Source organism: Antedon bifida, chromosome 1 (assembly GCF_963402885.1).
Source record: "Antedon bifida chromosome 1, ecAntBifi1.1, whole genome shotgun sequence".
Lineage (NCBI taxonomy): Eukaryota > Metazoa > Echinodermata > Crinoidea > Comatulida > Antedonidae > Antedon > Antedon bifida.
The window spans coordinates 18672107-18684609 of NC_136226.1; the positions used below are offsets into that span (position 1 = coordinate 18672107).

General features: G+C 31.6%; 1 protein-coding gene across 1 annotated transcript in view; it reads right to left on the bottom strand.

The window, feature by feature from the left end:
• Window positions 1-10407, bottom strand: part of LOC144844514 (glutamate receptor ionotropic, NMDA 1-like) — a 54787-nt gene extending 44380 nt beyond the window's left edge. Inside the window, exons 1-6 of the mRNA XM_078701456.1 lie at window positions 10094-10407; window positions 5205-5593; window positions 3532-3720; window positions 3079-3179; window positions 2392-2682; window positions 1017-1251 (exon numbers count right to left, since the gene is read on the bottom strand). Coding sequence (XP_078557582.1) covers window positions 1017-1251; window positions 2392-2682; window positions 3079-3179; window positions 3532-3720; window positions 5205-5591 — 1203 coding nt within the window. The 5' untranslated portion in view covers window positions 5592-5593; window positions 10094-10407. The remainder of the gene's footprint in view (window positions 1-1016; window positions 1252-2391; window positions 2683-3078; window positions 3180-3531; window positions 3721-5204; window positions 5594-10093) is intronic.
• Window positions 10408-12503: the final 2096 nt, after the last annotated feature.

Consider the following 12503-nt stretch of genomic DNA (forward strand, 5'->3'; position numbering starts at 1 on the left):
GAATTATAAAAGAAAGAATTGGTTGTCAAAGATTACTATTAAATTTTACTTTTTACATTTATATGTGTACAGTTGTGGCTATTTACCGTTGTTCATCGTTGGTTACCGGCAATTACATGTCCGAAAGAGCCGTAATTGCGGCTGTGTGACATATGCATTTACATATTCAATGTTTAGGAACTAAATTGCTGTTTTTACTCATTTTTAGTACTTTAATTCCCATGATGTATTATGATCATGTTTTACAGTGTTTATTGGTTTATTTTGGGAAAATGAATAAAGAAAGAACGAAAGAAATAAATATGTATTTAGAATGATTTAACAGTAATCATCAGAATCTAAGCACACTAATACATAATTGCATTGCAAAAGAAATTTATTATGAGTCTTTCAATAAACAAATTGTCTTGTGTGTACGTAATCCCTAGGGTATGCTTAGTGAGCTATACGATAGTTAACCAAGTGTCGTTAACCAAATTACATTATATTCCGATAACTTAATGTGGCACTTGTGGATGGAATTACGTCACGTTGTCAATATAAATCGATATAGTGACGTAATTCACAACGTCATAATAAATATTTCATGATATGGATAAAAGTTTAAACAGAAGGCGTTACAATAATATATATATATTTAATTTATAACATAATTTAAAAATAATCTATTTTAATAGTAGTTTTAATCAAAGTTTAGAACGAATCAAATACTGTAAATATGATTTTTTAACCTTGATTGATAACATAATATCTAGTGATTTTAAGAATCTATTTTTGATTTTAAGTATTGTTAAATCATGTTAAATCATATTTAAAGCATTATTTAAAACTATTGTGAGGTCATGGACTCGTAGTGTGAATTCTTTTTTTATTAACGATGTTGATAGTATATGAAAACTTGTATTGCCTTAAAAATATCTTATTCGTTGTATTTTAAATGTGAGTACTGTACATTATGCTTCTCCCTCAGAAGGTTTTTGATATAAATAAATACACAAATTTAATTTTTACTTTACCTGCAAATGCGTCGAAAGGCGATACCCTTCAGGTTTGTTAGGTTTTCCACCAGGCCATATCACCTTAGAATTCATAATAACTTTTGATGTTCTAGTCCACTTGCCAACAGTTTTGAAAACTCCATTTTGTAGGTTGACAATTTCATAGTGGTTTGAAATCCTATTACCTTCTTGACTGAATGATATTTCCCCGGTTGCAGCGTGTGGTTCCGATAATTTTGTACCTTTTAACACCCTGAAAAAGTATTAATGTATACAGTATTCATTTATAAACGATTTGTCAAAACCAAAGTATAGCGTATGTCACAAAACCCATTGTAAAGTTACTTAACCTATTTCACTGTTAATTTACAAGTATAATATACTACTATATGGAATGGGAAACGAGGAAAATAAATTAGGTGTTGTATTCACCAAGCAAATAACAAGCATGCAATAATGCCAAGTATACGTTTTAAAATCTACAAACAGGGACATACAAACACAAATAATCCCTTTCGAGACACCGGTTGTTCGACTTTGAATATTATTTATGCATAAAATAATTTATCAATATATTTATCGCAATAGACAATTATGTACCGGTATGTTAGTAAGGTAATTATGATCGATGTGCGTCATTTCACGTTCGCATATCAAAATTGCATAATTATTGAAAGTAATCTAGCTTTTGCATCAAATTACAGGTTGTTACCAGTAATTATTGATGTCTTGACTATGGTTTGTTTGACTATGGTGATTTGTTGTATCGTTATTTAGATATAGTATTTTTTAGGTTTTATTACAAAATACATTTTAAATTATCATTTGGCTCTAACGGCTTCACGTCCCAGGCAATGATTGTAAAGTATCTTTCCTAGGGATACAAGCAATATGTTACAGACAGGTGGTCTCGAACACTGCCTTTCAAATGGTAGTCCGATATCCCTTATCATTACGACATATTTCTCTCAGCAAGGTCTATAGCACCTTGCCAGATGGTCTTCCATCCAAGCTCTAAACGCTGCTTTTGATACTTGGTGATAAACCATATAAAATATCACCAAGTATAAAAAAGATAGACTTCATATTAGTGCACTATTTCCAAAAAATGAGTACCAGATTGTCTGTATAGGCTCATGACATAATTTATATTTTGGCAAATATTGTGATACAGGGCATGTGCGTCACATCATTGAATATATTATACAATTTTTATTTTATTTTTTTGACTATGGTATAGCATTCACATATGACGGATATTTTACCTAGGGAGCAAAATATCTCGATGATCAATGATCAATCAATGATCAGTTACATTTGAATTAAATTAAAAATAATAATGATAAATAATGGAAGTGGGTATATTACTATTTCATAAAACATATCATGTTACCCGTAATACAGCATGCCATTTATCCAAGGCGGGTCTCCACAAGTGGATGGTGGGCGTGTAATGTTATCATTCTGAACCAGATCATGAAGTCCTTTCACCAGAATCTTAATTACGTCATGAATATGAGCCGTGTGGTTATTGCCATACGGTAGACGCATAGCCAACGTTCCTTCAGGTATCGAGTGCAATGCTCGGTCGCCAATACTTTGTTCGTCGCTAATCCAGGTGTAGCCAGCAGCGGTCAGGCCTAGTTCCTTAGCGGCTAAATATATTGCAACTTCATCTTCTTCACTGCAATACAAATCACACACTGTCTTTTTTGATCGAAAGTTTGCCATTAGCATTCATTTACTTCTACTTATCAAATCAACATCGATTGAAATTACGTATAATACGTTGAATCTTAAGCTATGATTGCCATCAATGTATTTCATTACTTTTGCCAGCAACATTTTTTTTTAATTTATTATCCTTTGTTCACATTCTATACCGACAATATACCTCTAAGCTACAGTTTAATATTCCGTTACTTACATCAACCATCTAAAGGGACTTATTTTCAGTTGATGAATTAGACTGTAGGCCTATGCCTAAACCTAAAGAATTCTATTTCATAATTGGTGATTTAAACGTTTGTAAAAATTCATCGACATCGGTGTGGGCTTGTGGTGATTGTGTAAAACTTACCATGCATGAAGAAGAATAACCGTAGATTGCGCTTTTCGGACTTCCATAAGAACACCCGTCATGTTAGTCTGTCCTTTATTATATGAAACTGCCCTTTCAATCTACAAACAATATATCAACTGATGAATTTACGGTATTAAAGAAAATAGATCACAAAGAGGGACATCGTAAAAAGAACTTAAATACAATCCTTTTGTGTATTTTAACCTGCGTATTGTCACTCCATAAAACTCAATAAATAATTCATTTTATTACATAGTGTTATGTGCTTAACTCATCTTTGCCAATAAATATGTTTTTGGAATGGTTTGTTTTGATTCCAATTAAACAAGCAAAGTTGAAATTGATAAATTATGCTGTTCTTTGATATGAAAAATGTATGTTTAATTTACTTTATTCTCATATTTAAAATCCAAAAATGAAATATATAGTGAAGACATAAATGTGACAAACCCTTATTCCCATTCTAGAGCTGCTGTCGTTGACAAGTCTCATGAATGCATTTAGCATCGATCTTCCTGCATCATCTCTAGATGTAACTGTTACTACACTTGACCATCGATAATGTCCAATCAAGTCGATCCACACTTGTGCCTGGTCAGTATAAGGAGGTACATTCCGCATATAGGTATTGTGGATATTCTAAAAGGTAACCCACATTATATTATTCAATTTTGAACCGCACCTTCTTTTAGATAAAACTATTTGATGGCACTGAGAAAGCCAGTGGAGTTTTTTCTGAAGACTTTTCAGATAAAATATTGAATATGTTAAAGTTAATATGATTCTTTCTAAACATTTCCATTTAAAAGAACAGTCATTATTGGCTAAGTGTATAATTTTGTTACCCTATGAATCTTAGAGGTTTATTGATATGCTATCTGTATAATTTAGAAATAACTATATTGAATGTGACAAACTCTTATTCCCATTCTAGAGCTGCTATCGTTACTACACTTTTTATAGTTCTAGAAATAAGCTATGTTTTCTGGAGAGTCTTTAGAAATACAGTAACTCTATTGGGTTCTAGAAATATGTTATCTGGAGAGTCTTTAGAAATAACTCTATTGGTGCTAGATTATATGTTATCTGGAGAGCCTTTAGAAATAACTCTATTGGTGCTAGATTATATGTTATCTGGAGAGTCTTTAGAAATTACTCTATTGGTGCTAGATTATATGTTATCTGGAGAGTCTTTATAGAAATAACTCTATTGGTTCTAGAAATATGTTATCCGGGGAGTCTTTAAAGAAATTTATTGTTTCTAAAAATATATTATCTGGAGAGTGTTTAGACTATTGGTTCAATTTTGAGAGGTTAGAAACATGTTATTCGGCCTTAGGCCTATAAAAGGTCATATTATGAATAATATTTTTATATTAAAATGACCTTGGTAAAATACTGTAATGGGGGTTTTCAACAAAATGATTTTAATGGATAAGATATTATTAATTTACTTCAATACATTGGACAAATTACTAAAGCAACCATTTCACATTGGATTTGGATGTTGCTTTATCGAAGTTCTACAGTATGTATGCTAGGCTATGTGTTTTGAAATAACACGTTAGCGCAGATAATATTATAAAATCCATATTTTTTCTTGCGATGAATATATTTAATATGTGTTTCATATATTTACATACTGTCACAAGTCGCAAGTCCTTGGTACAAAAAAATAGTGAAATCCATACAAAAATATTGTAGGCCTATGTTGTACAGTATTTATTTGGCTACCAAAATCGAAAATGAAATGCGTTATCCATGCGCCATATCTATATGCAATATTGCCTACAGGGCAAACAAAGCCCTAGAGATTGAATGTATCTCTCTATCGATGAATATATTCAACATATTTTATAACTGTCATCTAAGCCGTCATATAGCAATCTTATGTGGATAATTACTTTCATACACCCTGGTAAAGAGAATGCACACAACACATAGAAAGTGTATTAAGTTTTCCTAGCGTTGACATTGCGCACCAGAGTAGATGAAAATAATATCGCGAACTAACACCAGCACGTCTCATACACATTCAGTAAGTGATGACTAATAACCTATTACATTATAGCACTCGTTACTAAATACTTTACCCGATTATAGCACTAGTAACTATACTTTACCCGATCATCAAATAGATTAGAGCGGGTTACTATATCCACAACAGGTATCTCTAACGAACCGATGATGTTTGATATGCTCATGGCACTCAGACGGTTGGGCCTGGACAAACACATAATAAGTGCGGCCACTTTCTTAGGTACAATCCTTTGACAAAGTTCCATAGTTGCATTTAAAGGATTGTCAGTAAAGATGCTAGAAACACCGGTTAGAGTTACTCCTCTAGGAAGAGCGTGGTTCTTGTTTTGGTTGATATTACGAATTGCTTTGTGGAAATCATCGCGGTCCTTCTTAGATTCAAACGCACCACCGATGACAAAGGGTGTCTGTGAAGTTACTATCGGCATAATGAAAAAGACTAGAACAATTTGTACTTTAATCCAACACATTCCTGTAAGAATAAAATACAATTTAGTCTGTGTTACTAATGTTACATTCTCTAGGCCTATATATTACAGTATGTCGATATTGGACTAATACGGTTTTACGGTTCAAACTATAAAATGTATTTTTGTTTTACATACACAACACTGATTTACATGCTGAAATGTATTTTAGGAGAGAAAACGTTAATTTCTGTTGTTTATCATTTTTTTCGGTTAGTGGATCCTTTAAAAATGCACGTTTTTTAATGTTATATTGAGTTAGTTGCCAGGTTACACAGCTGACATTAATGAGATTGTATTTCTAAGAGAACAACGCATGCGCTGGGCTCTGATGTTTTTCTTAATTTCTACTATTTTATTGTATTTGTAAAATTATCAGGCTATTTTTTCCTCAATATATGCCTGTATTCACTTAATCCAACAATAATGCCTCTCAATTCTGGTAACCAGTCTTAATTGGTTTATTCGGCCATTCAACTTCATATTTTCTTCACTTATAATAATAATAATAACTGGTACTTGATATAGCGCATTATGCTGAAAGCCTCAATGCGCTTTACAAAGACAGAAAATTTAGAAAAATTACAAATTAAAAAGGTGGGTTTTGAGGAGAGATTTGAAGACACTGGTGAAAGTAGCCTGACGGATTTCAATAGGCAACGCATTCCATAGAGAAACGGATGCCGAAGAAAATGAACGATTTCCATAAAACTTAATTTAGTATCCATTTATGTATGTTCTTTCTGGTTTTTTTTACTGTAAAATAAATCAATATCGTATACCATTTTCTTATAATAGATCTCAGAAAAAAGATTTATTGCCGTTTTTGTAAACATATATATTCCAAAAATAGAAAGTACAAATTAAATAGAAATATGTTCTTATTGGTTGGGCTGATGTAAGCAACACGGTAACCTATAATTGGTCAGATAAAATGTTATTGCTGACGATCAGAAAACGTGTCTGTGCATTTCGTGTTTGTACATACTGTTAGACTATAATAGGTTCGCATACATCGTTACAAGATGACTTATTTAATTCATGGCATTCAAGTTATACATTTTCAATATTTCTTTTCAAAAAATATAACGCAACGAATGCAAACGCAAAGCTACGCCAATTAATTGGCTTCTTGATGAATTAAATAAAAGTAAAGAGACGTATACCTACGGAAAATACATACATTAAAATGATATATAAATTTGAAACGGTACAGATATACATTGTTCATTAGGTGGCTGATTGGTTGATTGGTTGGTTTGATAAGTGAAGAAAACATGGAAATATTGTAACAGCACTGAGCATAAAAAGCAGCAGCTAATGCATTATGTTTTAACTAACGTCGAGACTGTTGTCATGGGAGAAAATCAGCAACAAATTAATTTGTTAGTAAAGAATATTAAACAGTATTCTACCAATACCAATTCCAATCACCTCATTTTCAATTTCATTACAATGTATTGAAGAACTATATGTGCATAGATACATAATATTAAGTCAATTGATTATTAATATTATAGGAAGCATTGTCATGTATGGTACCATTTATTTTCAATAACGTCCGTGAGCTGGACCAGCGAGAATGTTAGTGGAGAATGGCTTGGCAAAAATGAGGCGAAAGGAAAAATAATTAATTACAAAGTCACCATAATAGGCTGATATTATTATAAGTATAAGTATAATAGTTGCATTATAATGTAATTGTATGTATGCAGCATTTTTTTAATTAGCTGTAGCCTACACCTGGTATCTACACTAATTAGCATATTGTGTTTCATATTTAATATATTGTATAGATAATATCCAATCTTGGTTGCAATTCAAAGCAGTACTGGCTACTAAGGTATTAAGTACTGTTATTTTATCAAATATTGACATAATTTCGCACATATGGGTATTGAATGTAATGCACATAGCCTGTCGCTAGTCTACACGCTTCAATTCACAGTTTTAAAATTATTTAATTCTAAAAATTATTTTAGAATTACTGTCGTTAGACAGTACCATTATGCTATTTTATGTTATTTCCTTTTCTTTACTGGTTGCAAAATGATAATTCACTCAACAGTATTTTTTTTTTTCAATCTTTCTTTTATACATTGGAATACAAAAAAGCAGACATTACATCACACAGAGTAAAAATAGAAAAATTATACATAATCAATTCTCCTATATAAACACCTTCTTATGGAAATACAGTTGTGCACGTCAAGTCAGAATATAGAGTGATATAAATCTATGTTACAGAAGATTATCCCAGGCACTCCACTCTTCCCATTCTTCGGCTCTATTATTAATTAAACATCTAAACTTTTTAATTGTAAAGTAATATTTTACAAAGCTTATGAGGCCGGTGTGTGAGAGGAGGCCCGAAAACTTACTCCTATATATAAAACTTTAGTTTTGACAAAAGTAAATTAATCCTATTAGATGGTTTATTACTAAAAAGCAGTTCACTTTCCGATACATTATTATATGCAAATATCAAGATTTTGAGAACACCATTGACAAAAAAAATTGCTTATCCATCTACTGATATTACATTTACAGAATAAATGATAAACTGTTTCTCTTCTAATGTTACAAAAGGAGCAGTTATCTTCGTCGATGTGCTTAATAATCTTAAGGTAAACTTTAGTTGTGAGGATATTGTTGTTAAGTCTATATTGGAACCATCGTAATTTTATGTTGTCGGTCACATTAAAAGTTGCAACATTAATTCCTTTCCATTCATGTTCCGAGAATTCAACATTTACACTCTACAGTATTAGGCCTACGTGTATTAATGCAGTATATTTTATTAGTCCCTCTTTTTATGAAAGATTTACTATGATGTCGGTCACATAGTATACAAATAACGACAATCAGCTAAATGCATGTGTACACTGGTAGGCCTATCCCGTGCCCACAATGAACCCTGAATAACAAATGGACTTTATTGTGGAAAAATAATTAATATTTAGATAATTTAACCAAAACAGAGTCACCAGACGAAAAACTACACTTAAGTTTACAACAATGTCTTATTACAATCCAGATCCGAAGAAGTGCCTTGATTGTCGCGGTGTTTCTCGAGGTTCCCGACGCGCATTGCTCTATAGTCAACGCGCAGTTGGAAAATTCAGTTTAACTGCAAATCTTGACTATGTTTCAAACTCTATATTATTAGTACTGTATCGTAAATAAAAGAATGATAAATGAATGAGCCATTTCTATATATTTCAAATTCTAAAGTAATAATATCTCTAAAAGAATGATGAATGAATTAAAAAGATTATATAATCCATAGCTGACTCGGCATGCCTAATCTGTTGAACTCAACGAAGATTTTAAGTGTCACTTATCGACGAAGAGGACTTAAATCAAATAACTCTGATTACCATAAAAACCCAATCTCATATAATTACTAATCATCTGTAACACGAGCTGCACGATTATAATTATGTTGTCAATACCTATAATTTCTTATCCGAATGATTTGATTAATTCAATTACAGTACCTTATTCTCATTATTATTACAACTATGGTGACGCTGTTTATTGGTTCCTTTGCCTAAAATCTCCATGGAAATCTCAATAAAAAAACGAATTCATGAATAACCATGACAATAGCATAAAAAACGAAACAAAATTACATGAATACTGTAGTACAGCTGTTTGTTAGAATATAACCATGACAATAGCATAGAAAACGAAACAAAATTACATGAATATTATAGTTTCTATACAGCAATATACCGCATTGTGTAAAATAATATTTCAATGGCGGTTGTCATTATTGTATTATTTGGCAATAATGTATAATTCATATTAGTAATTATTATTATTTATTTATTTTCATATAACAGGAAAATTCGTAACGTGTATAAAGCCGGTTTGAAACATTTATATTCAGACTTTAAAATCGTTTTGTGTTCGCCTTTTGGTAAGCCCAGTCCCATCGAAAGGGTCTAACATGTGTATTATTTTATTGTTTGTGTTGTTCGCGAAATCCGGCTTCAATTGAACTGAATGAAGGGCATAGTGACATAGAACTATGATGTACAGCCGGGGTTTGCAGGGAATTATCCAGCATTACAAATGTGAGGTTAGGAGTAGGCCTATTCAATTCAGTAAAACTTTATTATCCCAAACTCCGGGATTCATTTGGTTGTGGTACAAAGATTCATAAAACGTTTTAAAAGCACAGCATCATCTTCTTATTTTTATGGTATGCGAGACATTCTATTTAGAAAAACAGAAAATGAAATAGAGAAATAATGGCAGAAAAATGTTGCCTTTCTCCCTCTGCTGCATGCAGGGTATTGATATATGTCTACTACGAGAACTGATGCACGATCTGGTGGTGAGGTGTTGAGAATATCAAATACACTAGAGCCCAGGTTGCCCAGTTGCGGATTACCACAGTTGTAGTCCAGAAGGGGCGTATATGCCATGCCGAACAACTTTCGAACACTCAAATATGACTGGGGCAATATCATAATTGAACAATGCATTAAACCTACCTTTGTTTTTATATTGATGGCTATGTCGTATAACGATATTATAATCAGATAATCCAAAGTGGCAAGTTAAGCATCAAGAGAAGACAAATTTCCCATTAACATTTCCTTACAACTTTGCCTCAGTAGGCCTATACTGATTGGAACAGGAAGATGGTTGGCCTACTAAATGTGTATATACCAATATCAAAATAAATATTTATCAATCTGCAATTTTTCGCTATTCAGATATTGCCAATGTCTGAAATATCCTTTCGAAGGTTATTCGTACTTTAAAAAAACATTTGAGTGCGCTAACTGCTGTCGTCGTCCGTGGCATATGACAGAAACATCAACACTGAGCAGACGATTTGACAAGCAGGCGGTAAAACGACCCTTGAGTACGTCATGGTATTATAACCAATGAGTCTCACCTCGCTTGTAGTAGCAATCGAACAATCAAATTGGAAAAGTAATTAGTTGGCATATTTTGTTGAATGTGAATTGTTGACTATTGTTTGTATTGTCATCATCATTATTGTGCCAATACTAATATAATATTAATATATTATTAATTTATGCAGATTGACAATGTTTAGACAAGGTATAAATAGTTAATGAAATCAAACGCAGTTTATGATTTTAGTATTACTCAGTCTTCAGATATGTTTTCTATTCCGTCAATCTAAGCAGATTGCGTATAGGCCTATCTTATTTTCAGGATTTAAGAAACAATAATAATATAATATATTTTATATCATACAAAAAGATAGTTTTGTGCAATTCTTATGTTTTGGCTATTTTTAATTTAAAACAATGTCCTGCTTCTTTTTAGTCTGCCACGACCAAAACATTTCATTTATAATATATTATATTGAATTTGTTTTGAATCAGTAAACATTTCATCAATATTTTTTATAAAATTGAAAAAAAAAATGGAGCAGAATTTACAACCGCCAAGAGATACAAACTGTGCGCGTGAAATAAGCGCTTAATCGTAGGTGAAAATATCGATTTCATCAGCATAATAATCATCATCATTCACATCATAGAAAGATGTATGGGCGATGTTGCAAGAAATTATTAAAAAAATGTTAGCAATATCATAATGGGTAAATTCTGTACTCTATTTTGTTCCTTTTATGATAGATCTAATGATAATCGAACCACCTTCACCAATATCGTTATTAATAACATATTTGGTGTATGCTGCATTAGACTACTCTAACTCTAAACTAATTCATTTATCCATGATTTAATATCTTGTTTTACTTGACTCAATGTTGGGATAAAAGGAAAAAACAAAAGCACAGTGTTTAATCAAATAACATGGTGATGTTTGTAAAGCTCTGTCTTCACTATCCAACTAGTTTACAAAAAAGTGTGATGTGCTCAAATATGGTAATGATATCGTGTCCATGGGCACATCACATTTTTTATAACATAAATTGTTGATAGTGTAGACAGAGCTTTAGAACCACAACATTAATTGACAGACACAGAAAGGAACCTTTATCATTTTTATGTTAAATTAAAGTTATTTTACAATAACACTAATGATGAAATAATTGTACATTATTCCTGTTTTATTTATGCAGTATTTTGTCAGTATTGTTATTACTTTATGATAATAATAATAAAGGCATCATCACACATCACACACCATCACACTTGTTTTTTTTATCCCCTTTTCTCATTTCAACGTTAACGCAAGGTTCATCACTAGCGTAGGAAAACAACGAGGCACAAACTTTTTTTTTACGTATTATATTCAAATTAATACTTCCATTTTAGTAATGTTGGTAAGCATCTCTTCTCTATAGTGCATATCAAAGCAATGACTTTAAGCCTAGGATAAAATAGAGAGATGTTTTATTAACCCAAAAATGGAGGCGGGCTACCAATTCCTCAACTTATCAAAAGACTAAGATATTAATGACTTAAACTTAAACAAAATTATGCCAAGGTATTTTTATAGTGTTTTAAAGTTTAAATGTTTGGCACCATTTTTGTCCTTTGTTGTTTTTTATCCCAGCTCATTAAATTATGCTACAGTTTAAAATTGTGCGTACGTATACCAAATTTAATATTCTTTATAAAAAAAATAATTAATATTATGAATTGCGTGATTTAGCAATATTGACAAAAAAAGTTAACCTAAACAAAATATATTCTCGTCATTTATGTAAAAGTTTATCCTATTGTTTACCATTGTGCTCACGTATATACAAAATTTGATTCTTGTAAAAATAATGAATAATTAATATTATGAATTAATTATGAATAACTTGATACAGTTTGTGAGTGCCTCTACACATCTTGGTTATCGTTATAATTTTAGGTGATTGACTTCCCATGCGTACACAGTTGTATGGTTATTAAAGTTTCGCTGCTTTTAGGGCCCTTTTACACTAGGGCGATAACGATCATCGAC